Consider the following 19,708-nt stretch of genomic DNA (forward strand, 5'->3'; position numbering starts at 1 on the left):
TGGGCATTGTGAGCCAGGACCTGGGAGTTGGCCTTCAGAATGTGGTTCAGCACATGGAGGCAGTAAGCACTACGAACGTGTGGGCCCTGGCTCAGAGGACAAACTTCTGGGTAATACAAGTCCTTGTAGGAGCCCATAAGGGCCAGCAACTCCAGCTGGACTGGGCTGATTTTCTCAGCCACTCCCTTAGGGTTGGAGGTCTGGTTTAGATCCTTCCAGTGAGCGTCCAAGAGCTTGTGGAAAACTGGGAGGTTTGTCTCTTTCTGTGGGCTGACAGTACCAAACTTCTCCAGGGGACTGGTGCAGAGCAAAGTTCCCATTTTTGGCCACTAAGTAAGAAAATGGCAAAAGCAGAAACTGCAGTTACAATTTATTTTAATGTAAAAAAACAAAAAAAACAAAGGCTTGATGTAAGACTTCATCGACTGGTGTGTTTTCTACCATGATCTGAGTCTTGGATTTGCTGCCAGATGTTATCGTCTGCACATCCTCTTCACCAAGCTCTGTGTTCAAATGTTGTAAAAACATGTCTGCATGTAGAGAAGAAGAAAAGTAAAACACACTGTAGTCACCTTATATTCTAACCTTTCAATTCAGCATGCAGCACACAAAATGCTTCTTTTAAGGTACTAAACAAAGTAATCAGGGTGTTAAATTTAACAACTCCAATAGAAAACTTTTATTATGAAGAGAAAACCTCACTCCTTTCTCACCCTTGCTGTCTTCATGCTCAGCAGTGTTCTTAATATCCTCTTGCTTATCCTTCATCAAACAGAACTGGGACTCGTGCTCCTTGTCTATAAACTCTTCATCTCCTGCCTCCTGCTTTGCCTCCCCCTCCACTGCTTCAGTCAGAGGCTCATCTCCATCCTCAGGTTCCTCCTCTGCATCTTCATCACCATCCTCACTGTCATCCCCAACTCCATCACTGTTCCCTGTGATAGAAAGAACAATAGTATTGAGTTTACTGTAATATACTGACCTATACTGTCATTGGGGTGTTGGAAATAAACAACTCACCTTCATCAAAAAGTTCCATTTCTTCTTCTTCATTGTCACTGCTTTCCTCCTCTTCACTCAGGTCACTGCTGGTAGGACGGCTAAGAGTTGAAAGAAGTTTCTGATAGGCAGTCTTTTGCTCTGGTTCCTCCTGGTCTTCCTCCAGTTCATCAGGCTCAGGATCGGATTGTTCTGGGCTCGCTGGCTGTCACACGTGAGGACAGAACACGTTTCATTTTATAATATTACAACAGTCACATGATGGTCCAAAAATGTCCATTGCATAAAGTCCTTGTTACTGGAAACAAAGACATTTCTACTACTTTGTAAAATCTTATAGCAATAATGAATCTTATTGTTTATAAAATGGAACATAAACAGTAGCTGAATTATCAAAGTGTTCAATGCTACTCACCAGTTCCACTATTTTAGTTCTTTCACATCTTTCACTGACACTGTGGAAAAAATATAAAGGGACAAGTGACTAAACAAAACTGAACAAAACTCCTGACCCACTGTTGGATTTCCTTAAATTATAACAATGCCCGTGTGTTTGGTATATTAGTCAGGTGTTAGCGGCTATCCATGTGTAAGATACACATTTCAAGTTTAACAGAGAATACAAAGCAGGGAGGTCTAAGTATCTACGTATCAAATTTGCCTCAACAATGGTAACGTTAGACAACCCAACGTTACTTAAGTGTTGGCACTGCATGCGTGTGTAAGTTTCTAAATGTGCAAGTCAAATTCTGGCTTATGCTGCCGATATTCGTGCACGCCCTCAGGTAGCATACTAACACTATTACCAATGAATAGGCGACCGCCTACAATAAATAATCTCCCTGAGCAAACATTAGCTATGGAACTATTGGATTTTGACGTGTCTACTTCAATAAGCAACCTTCTCATTTGTGTGGTAACATTATATTATTTACATGCACTAAAGTCTTATAACTTTAGTTAACATTATCAACTGCGACTGGTGCGCTTTCTGAATGTAACTTAGCTAGGTGGCTAACACTGAATGTAACTTAGCTAGGTGGCTAACACTGAATTTAACTTAGCTAGGTGGCTAACAAAAAGCAACTCCATTATTCTGACAGGCCTGAGTCTCCTGTGCTGCTTACATATCATGGAACGGGTGCTCCTCACCAAACTCTTTCAAGTGTTTCTTCTGTTTTTTAGACAAACCGGCGAAAATTTGTTTACCCGGTCTTCTTTTACCCATGTTGACCAGGAACGTCACCACGTGTGTTTCTCCAGCTTCGCCGCTGGTTCTTGTGTGTCAGTAACGGCATCTTATCGCCACCTACAGAACCGGAGGAGAAGTACACACTCACTTTTTGGATTTAGGCTGAGAATAACATTTGAACCCACACACTCTAGGAGGAAAGCATATACATTTTGCAGTGACATGTACTATTAGTTTTAGAGTAGTAAGATTTTTAAAAACACTTAGACTATTGTAAGTTTCTGGAAATATTTGCTTGATCACTACATTCTGTCACAATAAACACATTGTTAAAATAAATAGAATACTTTTAAACTCAATCATAACTTAGAGAACCACAACTTAAAGATAAATACAGGCACATACCACATACAACATTTGTGGACATCCCATTGCTTGTGTGCTGAATAGCCTATTAGTATCGCGCACAGCATAAACATACTTATTCACAAATCCCTCTGTAAATTTGCCATAAAAATAGGCTTTCATGCTAAGAAAGAACCTTTACCTTCTACACAAAGCAGAACATCTGCTTTGTGTTTGCTGTGATACAAAGCAAGTCCAAGAATTTGTTGGTTTGTGGGTGCCCCAGGCAGAGAATCTGCAACAGCAGCAGGGTGACACAATAAAGAGGACAATAATGAAGGATGAAGCAAAAGTCAGGTTGTAGTACAATGAGGGTAAATGTTCAGTCAAACCTAGCTCAGCAGAGCATATTTTCAGGGTCTGTCTCTTAATTCGACACTATTATATCTGTTGTGTAAAAACTAACCTCGATCAATTATTGAACTTGGTAATATCATGTTACTGTTTGCCTGTTTTAGTCGTTACCATAGCAGTAGCTCATTTATTATTAACCATTTGGGTATCTAGTTTTTGTACTCAGGATAATTTCAGCTCATTTTGACACATCAATGAGGATATTATTGTTTGATAATTGCATATTACTACGTCTTAGGTTGAAAGAGTACATCTGGCATTTCTGAATGGGATGTGAAACATGTGAGGCATTCTTGTATTTCAATGGAGAGGCCAAAAATGAAACAGGAGAAAGAAATGGTTGGGAAAACCGTTAGGTTTAGAGTAGCATCTGCCAACAGCGGCCGGGTCTTGGCGGAGGTCTTCAAGGATGAAGCGGGCTGGTGCGACTCAGTGGCAGACTCAGCAGACTCTGACTGCACCAGCAGCCCAGAGGCAGAGCATTGGAGCTCACCGCCCACCAGTAAGGCCAACAGTCACCTAAATGGTCTGGTAGTGGAAACTGCTGTGGATGAGAACGGCTGCGAACCTGATGACCTGCTTTTGTATGCCAGTGTCAAGAAAGAGATGCTCTTCAGTAATAAACGGATCAATATCTGCAGCAAGAATGGGACCATACGAGGAGTGAGAAACAAAGTGAGCGCAGGTCAAGTGCTTTTCAACCACCTCTCCAACACTTATTGTGTAAGTAGCTGGTGGAATAGGTTGACTCTTCTGTAACTGTTTGCCACTAAACAATGAAAGGCCTCATCTTCATGCATGTGTCTGTCTGAATTTAAAATTATGATCCAATAAAGAATACTGATCTTGCTTGTTCAGTTATATATTGTATTCTCTTTTCCTTTAAGAGTTCCCATCGTCATCAGAAAAGGAGACCCTGGGAAAAGGAGTAACTTCTTTTGAAGCTTGTGTTCAGCACAGTGAAGTCAACAGGCAGGAGTACTCCTGTGGTTGAAGATTGCCTTGCAGTTTCACGTACACCAGGACTTCTCACTTAATTTACAAGTATTTGGCTAAAACCAAACTCTTTACCGTCTTCTTTTATTAATCCTGTTACTTTATAAGGACTACTGCTCTAATGAATAATAATTCTGTGATTCAGATTTGTCACCATGATCTAAGTTAATCATGTGTAACTCATGTTGCTGTAAACACATTATACTGTCAGTATCTTTACATATCCATCTCTACATATTCACACACTTATAAACACTTGAAACTACTTATATGTGAACAATTTCTAAACGTTTAAACATCAACAAAACAGCTTATTAAATGTACCCATAGTTACATATACACAGTACTGCTAACCTGCACATATACAGTAACTTAAACAACTAAACAAAGTAACCAAACTTTAGGCTAATGAATGGGTTTATGAAAAAGATGTATGTATTTTTTTAGAAACTGTAAGTACAGTTGTGGTCCAGAATTTCATAAGATTTTGATATTGGTGAAGTTCTACAGCATACAGCTGAATTATGTGAATATGCATGTTTTTGTAAGCATTTTTTGACACTTTCATACAAGATTCATATTATTCCTAACTCATAATTCCACTGTAGCTTTATAAACCATCCTTTGTTTAGCCTATAGATATATACTTCCTTGACATTGCTCAATGGAAAATACCTTATTGTATATGTATGTCATTTTTAATTCTGAGCATCTTTTCTTCACTCTCTGATGGTTCTGTCGAGTCAAAGACTGCAGTCCACAGATCAGAGGTCGCAATGATTCACATAACATGCAAGATTTTTCCATGACTGAAAGTGCTCATTCCCACCTTATAACACAGCACTTCATACCAAATATGAAAAGTGATGCTTTTGACTGGAACCATTTAGATAATGGTGTTTGGAACACTTTCTGTCACTTATGTGTATTTTATTTTAAGCTGGAAGTGCATCATTGCTACCCAGATGATATTCAGTTATATTTACCTATGAATCCAAATGAATCAGATCAGTTGGTCAAACTTCAAGCATGTGTTAAAGACCAAGGCTTGGATGACCTGTAATTTAATGTCGACAAAAGCAGAGCAACTATAAAAGTTATTGTATTTGAATCAAGAAACCTCAGAAATATGATATCTAAGCATATAGTTACTCTAGATGACATAGCCCTTGCCTCCAGTACTGATATGAGAAGCCTTGGAGTCATTTTTGACCAGGATATGTCCTTTAAATCACACATAAACCAAGTCTCTAGAACTGCCTTCTTTCACTTTAGCAATATTGCCAAAATCTGAAGCAGTGATATGATGCTGAAAAACTGGTCCATGCATTTGTTACCTCCAGGCTGGACTACTGTAACTCTTTACTATCAGGATGTCCCAATAATTCCCTAAAAAGCCTCCAGTTAATCCAAAATGCTGCAGCCAGAGTACTGACAGGAACTGGCAAGAGAGATCATATCTCTCCTATATTAGCTTCTCTCCACTAGCTCCCTGTAAAATCCACCAGGAGCCGGGGTCTGTCTGAGGTTTCTTCTATTAAAGGGAGTTTTTCCTCCCCACTGTTGCCATGTGCTTGCTCAAGGGGGATTTGTTGGGTTTTTCCTCTATAACAATAACAGTAAGATCTACACCTTACTTTGTAGAGTGTCCTGAGACAACTTTTGTTGTAATTTGGCACTATATAAATAAAACTGAATTCAATCAAATTAAAGTAATTTATTCACTTCATTCAAGCCCAAAGACATTGCAAAGTGAGCTAAGATATGTCATGTTATTTTGTGTCAACAACAAAGAGCTCCATTAAAAAAACAAAACAAACAAAAGCCTAAGATAAAAAATGCAAAGATAGCCTGGATTATTCAGAATTATGAAGGTTGAATTCACTAGAAACGTTTCACTGACCTGAGGACACAAAGTTAGAATTTGTTGATAATGAATCATTACTGTTTCAATAATATATAGCCTGTTCAAATTTACTCAAATAGTGCACTTAAGTACATATTTGAGGAAGGCTACTTGTAATTTACACACACACACACACATATATATATATATATATATATATATATATATATATACAGTGTGTGTGTGTCAGTGGGCGTGTACACTGTATCTATCTATCTAGATAGATAGATAGATAGATTCCTTATCTATCTATCTATCTATCTATCTATCTATCTATCTAGATAGATAGATAGATAGATAGATAGATAGATAGATAGAAAAACAAGAGTCATGCCGGCTCAGACATTGCCTGGGTCAACAAGGTCCACATCAGGTGTTGAGGAACCAGGGCAACCTGATGAGAAGTGGGCTACTGGAACAAGACATTCATGGACAAGAGAGGAGAACAGGGAACTATTGGAAGGCTACTATACAAGTAACCCCAGCGAGAGGGGTTACATATGGAGGATGCGGGACCTATGATACTTTGAAACCCAACATCTACACTAACATCGAAACAACTAGTAGCTCAATGCTCTAACATCCACAAGAAGCACCTGCTATCACAACTAGACACTGACGAGGTACAACACGAATGCTCCAGCAAGGGGGAGCTGGGACAACAAGTCAGGGGGGAGATATCATCATCATCATCATCATCATCAGCCCCACAATCAGAGATTGGGTACCAAGCCCCAATAACAGGCCCAAATGAGCTTACTGCAAGAGCTCATCTTACAGTAAGCAAGACCTGAGATTTGAAGATCACGACCAAGATGGACACCTGGAACCTTCGTGGCCGGTTACCAAGACTAAGTGAAGTGTCTTCTGAAAGTGGGTGTGAATGCAGCACTATGAACAATCCTTATATATACAGTATATATATATTCCTTATTCTTCTACTTGAGGAAATGATACTCTTTACTCTGTTAGGTATTTTTAGTCAGATAGATATTGGATAGATACTTTATGTATTAGAAATGTTTAGTGGAGATAGGATGTCTAGTTAGACTGTTAAATGCTTAGTCATGCTTATGAGTTTCTACAGGGTACATCTGGTCAAGGATAACTAGAGAGAAGAGTTGATGACTGTCAGCAGACAGGGTGTTTAATATTATTATGATGACGTGTAGAACTGTAGCCTTAGCCATAATATGTTCTTATGTTTAAGTCACGACATGTTACTAGAGGTCGTGAGAATGTTTTTAGCTACACACCACTTAATCAACAGACACACACATGCACATTGATTTGCTTCATGTTTTGACTACTGCTATGACCAGCTGCAAAGCTGGTAACAGAGACGTCTCGGTTGACGTTTCTGTGTAGTATGGGGCTAGCCCAACCGAGGGGATATAATGTATAGGCCTGGTGGGTTCAGGGTCTTTCATCTTACATCTGCCTGCGTGCAGTTTGGAGGTGCAAGATACCTGAGCGTGTAATGTTAATTTTACCTGTGATCCTTTGAATAAATCAGCACTGTTTTGTAGTTACTTGGACTGTCTCGTCTCTCAGAGTTAGCAATGGTAAAAAGTACCGGGTACAACAACTCCATTATCTGAAAGATTTGGATTTTTCGTTTTTACAAATGATGTTTATAGTTTAAACAGTATGAATCAGTTAAAATTGGCCCCACTTTCAGCAGCTATTCACGTTCTGCTTAAACATTATTACATCACTTAGGTTATATTAATCTAACAATATAACAATAATATAGGGGCCATTTTTCTCCCTAACAAGTACTTTTGCTAAACAATATTTACTAGCGAATCTGATTAACTGTTTGGTTTGCAGTGAAAATGTTGACAGTAAAGAGCCCAGGGTCACATCCTTAGATGTCTTGTTTTGTCCTGCCAACAGTCAAGTCCAGCTGTTACCCATTATAATATAAACTATTGTATAAAAGCATAAATCAAGACTGGATCACAATTAACCGGACTTTGGAAATATTTGGAAATGTTTTTGCTTTAAAATTTCCACCCTAATCTAAACATAAAATTTCTCTATAGTGGAACAACTTTTAAGACACTAGTGATTTCATTAGAATAAGCTCACACTTTAATAACATTTCTTTATACCGCTAACAAACATTCAGTTGTTAGCATAAATCTCTTAACCTAACTTCCAGAAGAGCCACTTGTTCAACGATTCAAATGTTGACGCTGGGATCTCCAGGTTAGAAAAACTCTGGCTGTATAGACCCTTTACTGGCCCTGGGACTGAAGACGAACACTCAGTAAATGACAGATCACACTTCGTACACCTGCCTCGGTCAGCACCATGTCAGCCCTCCGTAGACCTCTACCAGTACCATCCCCTCCTTCACACGTCGGTAGGCTACATACAGACAACAGACCCATTTTATAATGACGAGGAGCTAATACAGAATTATGTACGATCATGTTACTGCTGCACCGACAGCTGAACGGCAGAATGCGGGCTTCCCTAAAGACACACCACCGCCTTTCGTTTTCCATCCACCGGAACGATGACTTATTATGGTGTTTCACCGACCAACACGCCTCCGTCGACTCGCCTCTGCCTTCTCTTTGGATGGACTGCTCTAAATGATAGCAGGTGTGACAAGTAGCTCGCCTTGGCTGCGGGAAGCTGCAAAGCAAGGTAGCGCCTCTTCCTGCTCCACGCCCTGTGATTGTTATCAGTAGCTGCCCAGCACCATGTCCCCTCCGGTATCAGCAGCGACAGCGAGTGAAAGCAGTACCACCACTGTTTTCGAGGAGGACACCAGAGAGGAGGTATCATTTTCTGGCATCCCTTGCAGTTAGAGCACGCCTTTTGTTATGATCTCTTTCTTAGATTTTGTCGCAGGGGTATCATGAATCCATGTAGCACAGTGCAGGTGAATTATTTGCCTGGGATTTGGTCTTACGGGAAATTTTCCTTAATTACAGTTTGACGTGGGACCATTTCTATCTTGTAGCCTGCATCAGTAATTTTACGATAAATTGCAGCTAGACGTGATTGGAAATCATCCAGCCAGCATTTCTGCTTGTCTTTTATCTGTCATTTGCTGCAGTTGGCCCATAGCTCTGATTTCATCTTAATAACCTGACAACTATTCAGCAGAGCTATAAGGCATCATGAAAGGACAGAGATGAGAGAACTTAATTATTATCCTCTGCTTTCAGGCCCACTGACCATGACCCATTCAACATTTTTAGTCCGGGTCAGTTAAAAATCGATTATGCTAAATATGTTGAAGTCCAACAAGCAAAATGATAATTGATTAAGAAGGCGATGGATGTTATATCAGCTTTCATCTCTGACTCTTTTGTTTTGTTTGTGCCTTTATTCAACAGCAAAGACCCCTGAAACAGTCACTGAGCAAGTCCTTATGTCGGGAGAGCTTCTGGAAATGCCTGCTCCTATCTGTTCTCATGTATGGCTGCATGGGAGTGATGGTTTGGTGTCATGTCACCAAGGTGACCCGCCTCACCTTTGACAGTGCCTTCAAAGGGAAATCCATGATTTACCATGACAGCCCCTGCTCTGATGGCTATATCTACATCCCTCTGGCCCTACTGGGCATGCTCTATTTAGTCTATCTTGTGGAATGCTGGCATTGTCATGTGAAGAATGAGCTACAGCACAAAGTGGATGCGGAGGGGATTTATGAGCTCATCCCGCGGATGCAGCACGCTAAACCATGCATCTGGTGGAAGGCCATAAGCTACCATTATGTACGCCGAACTCGACAAGTCACACGCTACCGTAATGGAGATCCTTACACCAGTACTCAAGTGTACCATGAACGTGTCAACACCCATGTGGCAGAAGCTGAATTTGACTACAGTCCCTGTGGTGTGAAAGATATATCAAAACAGCTGCTGGGCTTGGAGAAGTCTGCCCTTACCAAGATGCGGTTCACCAAGTGCTTTAGTTTTTCCAACGTTGAGTCAGAGAATTCCTACCTTACACAACGAGCAAGGTTTTTCACTGACAATGAGGGCCTTGATGACTATATGGAAGCCAGGGAAGGCATGCACCTGAAGAACATTGACCTGAAGGAGTATGTCCTGGTGCTGTCTGACCCAGAGCACCATCCCTGGTATCTGTCCCACTCTATCTTCTGGCTTGCCTCATTCCTCACTTTCTCCTGGCCTCTCAGAGTCTTCACAGAGTATCGTACTGCATATGTCCACTATCGTGTAGAGAAGCTCTTTGGGCAGGATTATCTCCAGGTGACCCCATGTGATGATCGGCCATATTGGCGTCGTATCCCTCGTGTTAACACCATTGACAGTACAGAACTGGAATGGCACATTCGCTCCAATCAGCAGGTAGTGCCCAGTTACTCGGAGGCTGGCCTGATGGACCTGGCCCAGTGCTCGCCCAGCTTCAGTGGGATTCGTCAGAATTGTGAGTGTTGCCACAGAGCCATCAGTTGCTCCTCGGTGTTCTCCAGGAGCGCCCTCAGCATCTGTACTGGAGCCAGCTCCCGTATCCCCTTCAGTGGCAGCCGGTTCTCCCTGGCATGGCGCTACGGTTCCCAGCGCAGCTGCTTCTGGAGGAGTGGCAGCTTTGGTGACCAGGAAAGCCCCAGTGAAAACACCCGCTGTCTGTCAGAGCGTCTCACCACAGATGATGAGGAACCCCCAGACTATGAGGATGCACTCTGCTACCCAGTGCTTATTGTCCACTGCAGTGAGAACTGTCAAAACCACAGGTCATTCCACAGAAATGGCTCCTGTGTGGAGACTTCCTTATGACTATGCAGTCATTGACAAAGAAGCATTTGCTTTTCTGTAGCATACAAACACTTTGGACATCAGAAATTGAGTGTACAAACAAGTCATAATGTGTGATACTCAGATTCATGCTGTATTGTCATACTAGCTAAAACAAATGCCTGAATGTGTGACTCACCAAAGCAATAACAGTGATTAGTGTGTGCAGAAAAACATGACAGTGTTATGTGAGCCTAGTGTAACACACAAACAGAAAACTTATTTCTGCTTGGCTTCCAGTGACAACAAGGCAGACAAAGACTGTTACAGTACACTGTATATCACTGCCATAGCTTTTAAGACCTCATATTTACAGGGCATATGAAACAAAATCTGAATCTGCAGTTACCTCATAAGACCTCATGGACCAGATGAACAGGTTAAAACATCACATTCTCTCAGTGGAATCGCAGCAACATACATCCTCCTTTTATTTCAGCAATAACTACAAGTAACACCATCTTCTTGAGTGAAAATATAAAAGGAGGAGTATCGGTCAAATGTTATGCTTATGCATATCACAAAAAACTGGTTATAGTGGAAACCTACAAATGAACTCTTTGATACTCATCTGTGATGTTTGAAAACTTTCATCGTTTATGTTGTGATGAACTGCTGTTTTTGGTGTACTGACCTTTGCTTTTTATTCAACATGCCTCAGCTATAGTACAGCTAGTGACTTTTACATTTCCCAGAATGCCTTTTGACAACTGCAGATAACAGGTATAAGCTTATTTCCAACTGCAGGTTTTCTGTGTTGATGGAAAGGAACATAAAGATAGTAAAAAGAGAGAGCTGTTCTGAGCGAGAGACTTGCAGTAAGACTTCTGTTAAGGCTACTATGGGATGGAGAATTTATTAGCCTATAAAAGATATACTTTTGTTCATGGATTTTTTTTTCATTGGATTGGTTGGTGCTATATGGCAGCTCCAGAGAGGAATGTCAGTTTCTTTTGGATGTTGACGGTCTAAAACCTAAAGATGATGTCTACAGTTGATATTTTAGAAAAATAGTGTTCTACAAACATGATGAGACATGATCATGTTTTGGGTATCTGCAACAAAATAAACAAAAACAGAATCAGAGCAGCATTAAACAGTAGGTTTTAGGGTGGATTTTGACATCTGACAATTTGTCTTGATTGACCCAGAAACGGAGCATTTCAGAGCACTAGCTCTGTCAAGTCATGTGAACCTTTAATTGGACCAACTGAAACACATTATGAAAAACCAATCTTCCACACTGACTTAAGCTAGTACATGCCTACTGTCATAAAAAACCTGCTGGCAGCTGTGGTACAAACACATCAATATGTCATTACATTAATCTCATGGTCAGAAAATATAGTTTAAATGTACAGTATGACATCTGAACAGGGGGATGCCACATCAGTCACATCTTTCAACAATCAGGCTGTGTGTATTCAGCAGCATAAAGATTATGAATGAGTAAAAAACAAAACATTCCTGAATGTAAACCACCAGCACATAAGATTTTATAGTATATGTCCATTGTGTGTTGATAGTAAATGAATAATGCTCCATTTTTAATATTTAAAACAGCGATTTCACTATCCAGTGTATACTGATTGTGGTCAGTGTCAAAAGAGCACCACACACACCAACATGCCACCATGTTTTCTAAGGAGACACTGGATGATGACACTTGATTTATCTGGAGAACACCTATTATAGAATCCAGTTTACAGGTAGAATATGCAAGGATATAAATGCACTTACATTTACACACCAACATTGTACAAACATTTTAATACTGACTTTTTTTAAAGCATCAAACAGGAACCTGCTATATACATCCTAGCAAATAACATCTTGTTCTCACATTTTCAAATGTAGTCACAGCAGTATTATGCACTTGAAGTGACATTATAGACATGTATTGTAGTGAAGCTGAATGTTGATGTAAATTCTCTTAAAGTATTCAAGCTGATATATTACAGCTACACAGCTAATCAGACATAAACTAATACCAGACCACTTAAAGTGTCATGTAAACTGTTCTTGTTGTAATAAAATGGGCTGTAGGAATAACTTGATTACCTTTTAACTAAATGTGTATTCAAATTTATCTAATGCTGGATAAAATAAAAGTTGCAATAAATGTCTGGGGCAAACCCATGTATATTTAAAATATGGTGCTGGCTTGGATTCTCAAACTTGTTGGGAAAATCTAGGTGGGGCCAGAAGTGTGTGTACTGGAGGAGCTGATACATGGAACCTAAGACATACAATCACAGTGGGAACAGGATGGTGTAAATAATAACTCAGTGATGGCTGCTTCACTTTCAGGGTCCTGGTATTGTGCATCGTGGCTCACCTTCACACTGTCATGGCTACTGGCCCAGGACACCCGAGAAGAGCAGAGCCATCATCAATATTATTAGCAACACCTCTGCTTTTCTCACTATGAGTCAAAATGTCTGCTGTGAAAAATGCCTATTAGAACTTTTTCCTTTCTTGTTAATTACACTGTTACCTTAAAAACCTAAAACAAAATAAACAAAAAAAAAAAAACCCACATGGTTGATAAATATCTGAATCAGCTTTAATTCTGAAGTATGTCAAGCATATAAGGGATTTGTGTCCAGCACAGAGGCTCTTGGTGTGTTTTAGGCTACAGACAGTAGACGACAACAAACAATAGAAAAGTGCAAATAAAAGGCAGGGGAAGCATGGGAGAAAGAGGAGAGACAGTATTTATAAACAATATATACATACAGTATATACACATTTTGAGCTATCAGACTGGTGCATGTAGCTGTACTATTTACAATTATTGCACTTTATTGGTTGCCGAATCCTGTTGCTTTGGTCATGGGTTAAGTGTTCCTCACAGTGATGGTCCAGAGGAACTGTCCTTATGTCTGGTTGTTTTGGCGTACAGTGACCTGTAGCACCATCCAGAGGGGAGGAGTTCAGACAGTTTGTGTCCAGGGTGTGAGGGATCTGCAGAAATCTTTTCTGCCCTTCTTCTGACCCGTGAGGTGTACAGGTCCTCCATGGAGAGCAGGCTGGCACTGATGATTTTTTCTGGAGTCCTGACTGTTCACTGGAGTCTGTTCCTGTCTGGTTTGGTTGCTGAGTCAAAACAGATGAGCAGAGAACGAACTCGGTGATCCCTCTGTACAACTGTATCAGCAGCTCCTGGGGCAGGTCGAACTTCCTGAGCTGGTACAGGAAGTATATCCTCTGCTGTGCCTTCTTGATGATGGTGCTGATGTTGGACGACCACTTCAGGTCCTGGGAGATAGTGGAGCCCAGGAACTTGCAGGACTTTACTGCTGATACAGTACTGCTGAGGGGGGGCTCTTCCTAAAGTCCACTGTCATCTCCACTGTTTTGAGCGTGTTCAGCTCCAGGGTGGTGCAACCACACCAGAGGACCAGCTGTTCAACCTCAAGTCTGTAGGCCAACTTGTCACCATCTTGCATTAGACCAATGACTGTTGTGTCATCTGCAAACGTTAGGAGTTTAACAGAGGGGTCCTCTGAGGTGCAGCTGTTTGTGAAAAGAGCAGTGGAGAGAGCACAGATCCCTGTGGGTCTGCCTGTGCTGATAGTCCGGGTGCTGGGTGTGGTTTTCCCCAGCTTCACCTGCTGCTTCCTGTCTGTCAGAAAGCAGGGGATCCACTGACAGCTAAGGGCAGGCACAATGAGCTGGGTCCAGCAGGAGAGCTACCATGTCCTTCAGATGGGCCAACATCAGTCTCTCAAAGGACTTCATAACTACAGATGTCAGGGCGACAGGTCTGTAGTCACTTGGTCAACTGATGGAGGTTTTCTTGGGGACTGGGATGAAAGTGGAGCATTTGAAGCAGGAGGGGACTTCAAACAGCTCCAGTGATCTGTTGAAGATAAGTGTGAAGATAGGGGCTAGCAGCACAGGTTTTCAGGCAGGAGGGGTCACACCGTCTGGGCCTGGTGCCTTTCTGGTCTTTTGTTTTTTTTTAGAAAGGCCATGCACATCCTTTTCAAAGATCTTCAGGGGTGGAGCGTAGCCAGTGATGTTTTTCAGGCTTTTTCGTTGGCTGAAAACTGGTTTTTAAGCTTTTTGGAGTAGCTCCTCATTGTTATTCTGATCTCCTTTGTCAGTGTGTTCCTGGCCTGGCTGTACAGGATCCTGTCCCCAATTCTGTAGGCCTCCTCTTTGGAACAACAAAGCTGCCTGAGTTTTACTGTGATCCAGGGCTTATTGTTGTTGTCTATGCAGAAGGTCTTGGTGGGCACACACGTCCTTACAAAAGCTGATGTATATATAAAAAATAGTTTCCCAAATACCTGGAAAAAAGAAAATAATACTGTTAATCTTTTCCACAGTGGCACATACTTTCAAAACAATAACAAAGTGATGTACTTCAACAAAAATTAAGATTACCCATTTATCTTGATAACAGCCAACAGTAAAATAAATTCTAGCCTTTCTACAGTATAAAATGTTTCATTGGAAAGTATAAAAAATAAAAGAGAAAGGTTAACAGTAATAGCCACAATGTGCCTTTGATTTCCTGGATAATTATTTTTGGCGCAGATTAATGGATTAGGTGGGAACACGGTGTTTGAGTCATGACAGTATAACATAAATATAAAGAGGAAGACAAAGAAAAGGCTGAAACTAGGAGATTAGCCTACTTTACCCTTTGCATCTGGAAAGCGTTATGTTACAACCTAACCTGGTGAATTTTGACTGTATTTCATACAGTTATGAATAATCCCACTCTGGTTCGGTGTTTCCCCCATTAGCCTATATGTTGTTCTCCTCCAGTCCGGTAGGTAGCAGCACATTGACACCATTACACAAGTATCCAGCTAGAAGAGACGACAATGTACAGTAACAAGCTAGGAAAGGTTATTCTGTAGGTGAGTGGACTACAAAATAATCACTGCATGTTAGTAACTTAAAACTTACCAACGAAACAAAACACGCTTTACTGTGTTTAGTGATTAGCAAGCTCCCGGTGGCCTGCACGAGGACTGAAATAATGTGCGCACGAGCTCACTGAAAGCTAGTTAGCGGCGTATGCTTCGGCTCGTTTCAGCTTCAGCCAGAAGAATGTCAAGATCAGTCCAGCAGACACAGTCATTACATATAACGATGACAGAAAAACAGCACACAAATAAATGCTGGTATTAAAAGACTGACTTAACCAATACAGCTCTAACCCACGTTCCATAAATGTTATCGCCAGATGTTAAGCGTAAGCAAAACTACATGACTTCCGGGAAATCAACAAACGCATTTTAACAAAAATAACGTTAAATAAACCCCAGTTTGTGACTCTCGTACTGTCATTGTTTTAGAGTAACTATGGCAAAAACCTTAAATGTAAAAATAAATTTCATGTAATAATACACGAGCGATAAAACGGGGGCTAGAAATAAAGGCAGACTATTTAGAATTCTCGACCTTTTAAACAGCTTTAAGAGGTGATGTACAAATGAGATTACTCGTGTCAATAGCACAGTCAGCTATTCTCTAACCTTGATTATTTAACTCTGGGTGCATATTAATTAATTCACTCTGTATATGTAGGGATTTAAAAGAAATGGACGCTCAGGTGGTTTAAAACAGTCATGACACCAATGCAATGTTAAGGATGCCAGGTACCATAAAACCTGGAAGAAGAATTATTTCAGTCTGTTTACTGGTATTGATGATCACACCACAGTCATGACACACCGATTCTCCCACAAGATCAGTAATTTACAACGCTTCCTAACCTCACTTTGTTCTAGTGTTTTGGCAGAGCGCCACCATGCAAGGTTTAGTGGTCCAGGCTCTTGTAATGAGGCAGCTGAGAAGGTTGAACCTCCGCTATCTGCTGGCTGTTGGATGTGGACCAAGGCAGACTGAATGGTGCCCCAGGTCTATCCACACATGCCAGCTGTTGGGCTGCTCAGCTTTCCCTAAACCTGGCTGTCAGAGGGCTGCTTTGCATGGGAGAGATGTCACCAGGAGCTGGTTTCTTCATCCTGTGAGGCTTAAAAGCAAGAAGAGCAAAGGTGCTTCTAAGACAGCACAGGAGGAGGAGACAGAAGATGAATATGACAAAGATCCAGAGGACAGTGATTATGAGCATGAGGTGAATGAGGATCCAAATCTTCCTAAGGACTATAAAGATATGGAAAAATATGTGCAGTCCTTCCGGTATGATGTCATCATGAAAGCTGGCCTGGACATGGCACGCAAGTAAGTCTCAGTGTAAGTTCAGTACTCTTACAGATTTGAGATCTTTATAGCTGCTGGTCATCTTTATTGGAGTGCCACATGCACGCTTTTCCCCAGAACTAAGTAGAGTAACTTTATGTTATTGTATAACAGCAAAATTGAAGATGCCTTCTACAGCAACAAGCTCAGACTAAATGGACACAAACTCATCAAGAAAAGTAAAACGGTGAGTGATGTATGATTACAATAAACATTTTATTCATTTGTTGTAATTCTTATTTTTTTCTGTATTCAGGTGAAAGTTGGAGACACCTTGGACCTGGTACTGTCAGAGAACCAAGAAAAAAACACTGTTACTTTGATGAGAGTCATCATCAGGGAGGTTTTAGGCGAAACCAGTAACACAGAGAAGTACAAAATTGCCATAAGGCGCTGGAAATGTATTGCACTTCCCAAGGATGAGGCCTTAAAGCAGTGAACCTGATTATGATAGTACTGACTGTAATACCATTGAAGAGTAACACCAACAACACAGAGAAATGCTGGCATTTGAATGGTCTCCAACATTTTGCATCTAGAATGGGATTTCCCCACTATACTGTGCACCTCCCCTAGTAAACATGCACACATTTTGAAATCTGAAAATCATGTCCTGATGATTTGGTGGATGTGACATTTTCATACAGGTTTGTGAGTTTTTATGACTCCTTACCATAGGTATGCTCTGCGTTTCCTCCTATTTGTCTTATAAATCCCTATTGAATATGTTTTATGGCAGTAAAAGTACAAAATAAGCAGAACCAATGTTCATATTACATAGCACCCAAGTTATTTATGCATTCCTATGAGTGTGTGGTTAAAACTGAGCTAAGTTGAACAAACCTCGAAAAAATCTTTTTCTCTATTCTTTAAAATGTAAAACAGTTTTTTAAAGTTAGACCAATGGGGGGCAGCTGTGGCTTAGGAGGTGGAACAGGTTGCCTCCTAACCAGAGGGTTCGTAGTTTGCTTCTCTGGTCCACATGTTGAAGTGTCCTCAAGCAAGACACTGAACCCTTAGTTGCTCCCAGTAATATCACTGGTGTGTGAATAGGAAATAGTGTAAAGCGCATCATTGTGTAGAAAGGCGCTGTATAATTGTCCCATAAGTCATAATTAAGACACCTCAACGATTACAGTTGGGCGCTTTTATGCAAAATACTCTTGTCATATTTATAACTGATTTTATTAGAAATAGGCTATCATGATCTGCAGTCATGTTAAATTGTCTTTGTAATATAAACTTCTATAAGAAGGCTTAACATAAGCACGTTATTAAAACAGTGGTGGCACAATGCTACATCAGTAACTGCAATGGAAATATCACATCTTTGTGATTCAGTTCTGTCCATAGAGCAAATGTGTGACCTATGCTACTAGCTACTATCATTGCTATTGTTTTTAAGGCTACAACATTTATCACCAAAGTTTGTTAGATAAGCTATGACAGTTATTGGCTTATAAATAGAAGCACTTTTAACTCTTGATCCAACAATAATAAGACTACATAACGTACAACATCTACTGTTGTAGTCCAAAGGTAAAATGCTAAGAATAGTACAGAAGAAACTCATAACAGCTTGGTTTCATCCTCCATAAGCCAGTTTGTAAAAGTTCAACATATATACACACGGACAAAATTATTGGTACCCTTCCCTTAAAGAAAGAGAAACTCACAGTGATCAGTGAAATAATGTGAAACTAACAAAAGTAGTAATAAATAAAAAATTACTGAAAATTAACTAATGAAAATCAGACATTGCTTTTGAATTGTGTTTCAACAGAAGCATTTAAAAACTAATGAAACTGGCCTGGAAAAAAATGAAGGTACCCTTAACTTAATATTTTGTTGCACAACCTTTTTAGGCAATCACTGCAAATCAAGCGATTTCTGTAACTCTCAATGAGACTTCTGCACCTGTCGATAGGTATTCTGGCCCACTCCTCGTGAGCAAACTGCTCCATCTGTCTCAGGCTTGAAGGGTGCCTTCTCCAGACTGCATGTTTCAGCTCTTTCCACAGATGTTCAATAGGATTTAGATCAGGGCTCATAGAAGGCCACTTCAGAACAGTCCAATGTTTTCTTCTTAGCCATTCTTGGGTGTTCTTAGCTGTGTGTTTTGGGTCGTTATCCGGTTGCAGGACCCATGACCTGCGACTGAGACCGAGCTTTCTGACACTGGGCAGCACATTTCGCTCCAGAATGCCTTGATAGTCTTGAGATTTCATTGTACCCTGCACAGATTCAAGACACACTTTGCCAGATACAGCAAAGCAGCCCCAGAACATAACTGAGCCTCCTCCATGTTTCACAGTAGGTACAGTGTTCTTTTCTTTGTATGCATCATTTTTGCATCTGTGAACATAAGAGCTGATGTGACTTGCCAAACAGTTCCAGTTTTGTCTCATCTGTCCAAAGGACATTCTCCCACAAGCTTTGTGGCTGGTCAATATGGATTTTGGCAAATTCCATTCTCACTTTTTTATGAGTTGCTTTCAACAGTGGAGTCCTCCTTGGTCATCTTCCATGAAGTCCACTGTGGCTCAGACAGAGACGGATCGTGCGATCTGACACTGATGTACCTTGACCTTGGAGTTCACCTCTAATCTCTTTGAAAGTTGTTCTGTGCTCTTTGGTTACCATTCGCATTATCTGTGTCTTTAATTTGTCATTAATTTTCCTCTTGCGGCTACGTCCAGGGAGGTTGGTAACAGTCCCTTAAACCTCTGAATAATATGTGCAACTGTAGTCACTGGAACATCAAGCTGCTTGGAGATGGTATGATAGCTTTTTCATGTTTGTCTATAATTTTCTTTCTAATCTCCTGAGACAACTCTCTCCTTA

At 40.7% G+C, this 19,708-nt stretch overlaps 3 protein-coding genes across 3 annotated transcripts in view; 2 read left to right on the plus strand and 1 right to left on the minus strand.

The window, feature by feature from the left end:
- utp25 (UTP25 small subunit processor component) overlaps positions 1-2,302 on the minus strand; it is a 13,320-nt gene extending 11,018 nt beyond the window's left edge. The window contains exons 1-6 of the mRNA XM_020621980.1: positions 2,127-2,302; positions 1,415-1,454; positions 1,021-1,204; positions 714-935; positions 442-530; positions 6-329 (exon numbers count right to left, since the gene is read on the minus strand). Of these exons, the coding sequence (XP_020477636.1) occupies positions 6-329; positions 442-530; positions 714-935; positions 1,021-1,204; positions 1,415-1,454; positions 2,127-2,227 (960 nt within the window). The 5' untranslated portion in view covers positions 2,228-2,302. The remainder of the gene's footprint in view (positions 1-5; positions 330-441; positions 531-713; positions 936-1,020; positions 1,205-1,414; positions 1,455-2,126) is intronic.
- A 5,680-nt stretch (positions 2,303-7,982) lies between these two features.
- LOC109972812 (transmembrane protein 151B-like) lies at positions 7,983-13,581 on the plus strand. The gene is made up of 2 exons (XM_020621971.1): positions 7,983-8,647; positions 9,212-13,581. Exons 1-2 carry the CDS (start codon positions 8,570-8,572, stop codon positions 10,619-10,621), a joined length of 1,488 nt encoding a protein of 495 aa, XP_020477627.1. The 5' UTR covers positions 7,983-8,569; the 3' UTR covers positions 10,622-13,581.
- A 1,847-nt stretch (positions 13,582-15,428) lies between these two features.
- Positions 15,429-18,548, plus strand: mtres1 (mitochondrial transcription rescue factor 1). Its single transcript, XM_020621921.1, has 4 exons — positions 15,429-15,516; positions 16,393-16,846; positions 16,979-17,051; positions 17,121-18,548. The coding sequence occupies exons 2-4, from the start codon at positions 16,413-16,415 to the stop codon at positions 17,301-17,303; spliced, it is 690 nt and encodes a 229-aa protein (XP_020477577.1). The 5' UTR covers positions 15,429-15,516; positions 16,393-16,412; the 3' UTR covers positions 17,304-18,548.
- The last annotated feature ends 1,160 nt before the right edge of the window (positions 18,549-19,708 follow it).

This window comes from Monopterus albus, unplaced genomic scaffold, assembly GCF_001952655.1.
Source record: "Monopterus albus unplaced genomic scaffold, M_albus_1.0 scaffold270.1, whole genome shotgun sequence".
Lineage (NCBI taxonomy): Eukaryota > Metazoa > Chordata > Actinopteri > Synbranchiformes > Synbranchidae > Monopterus > Monopterus albus.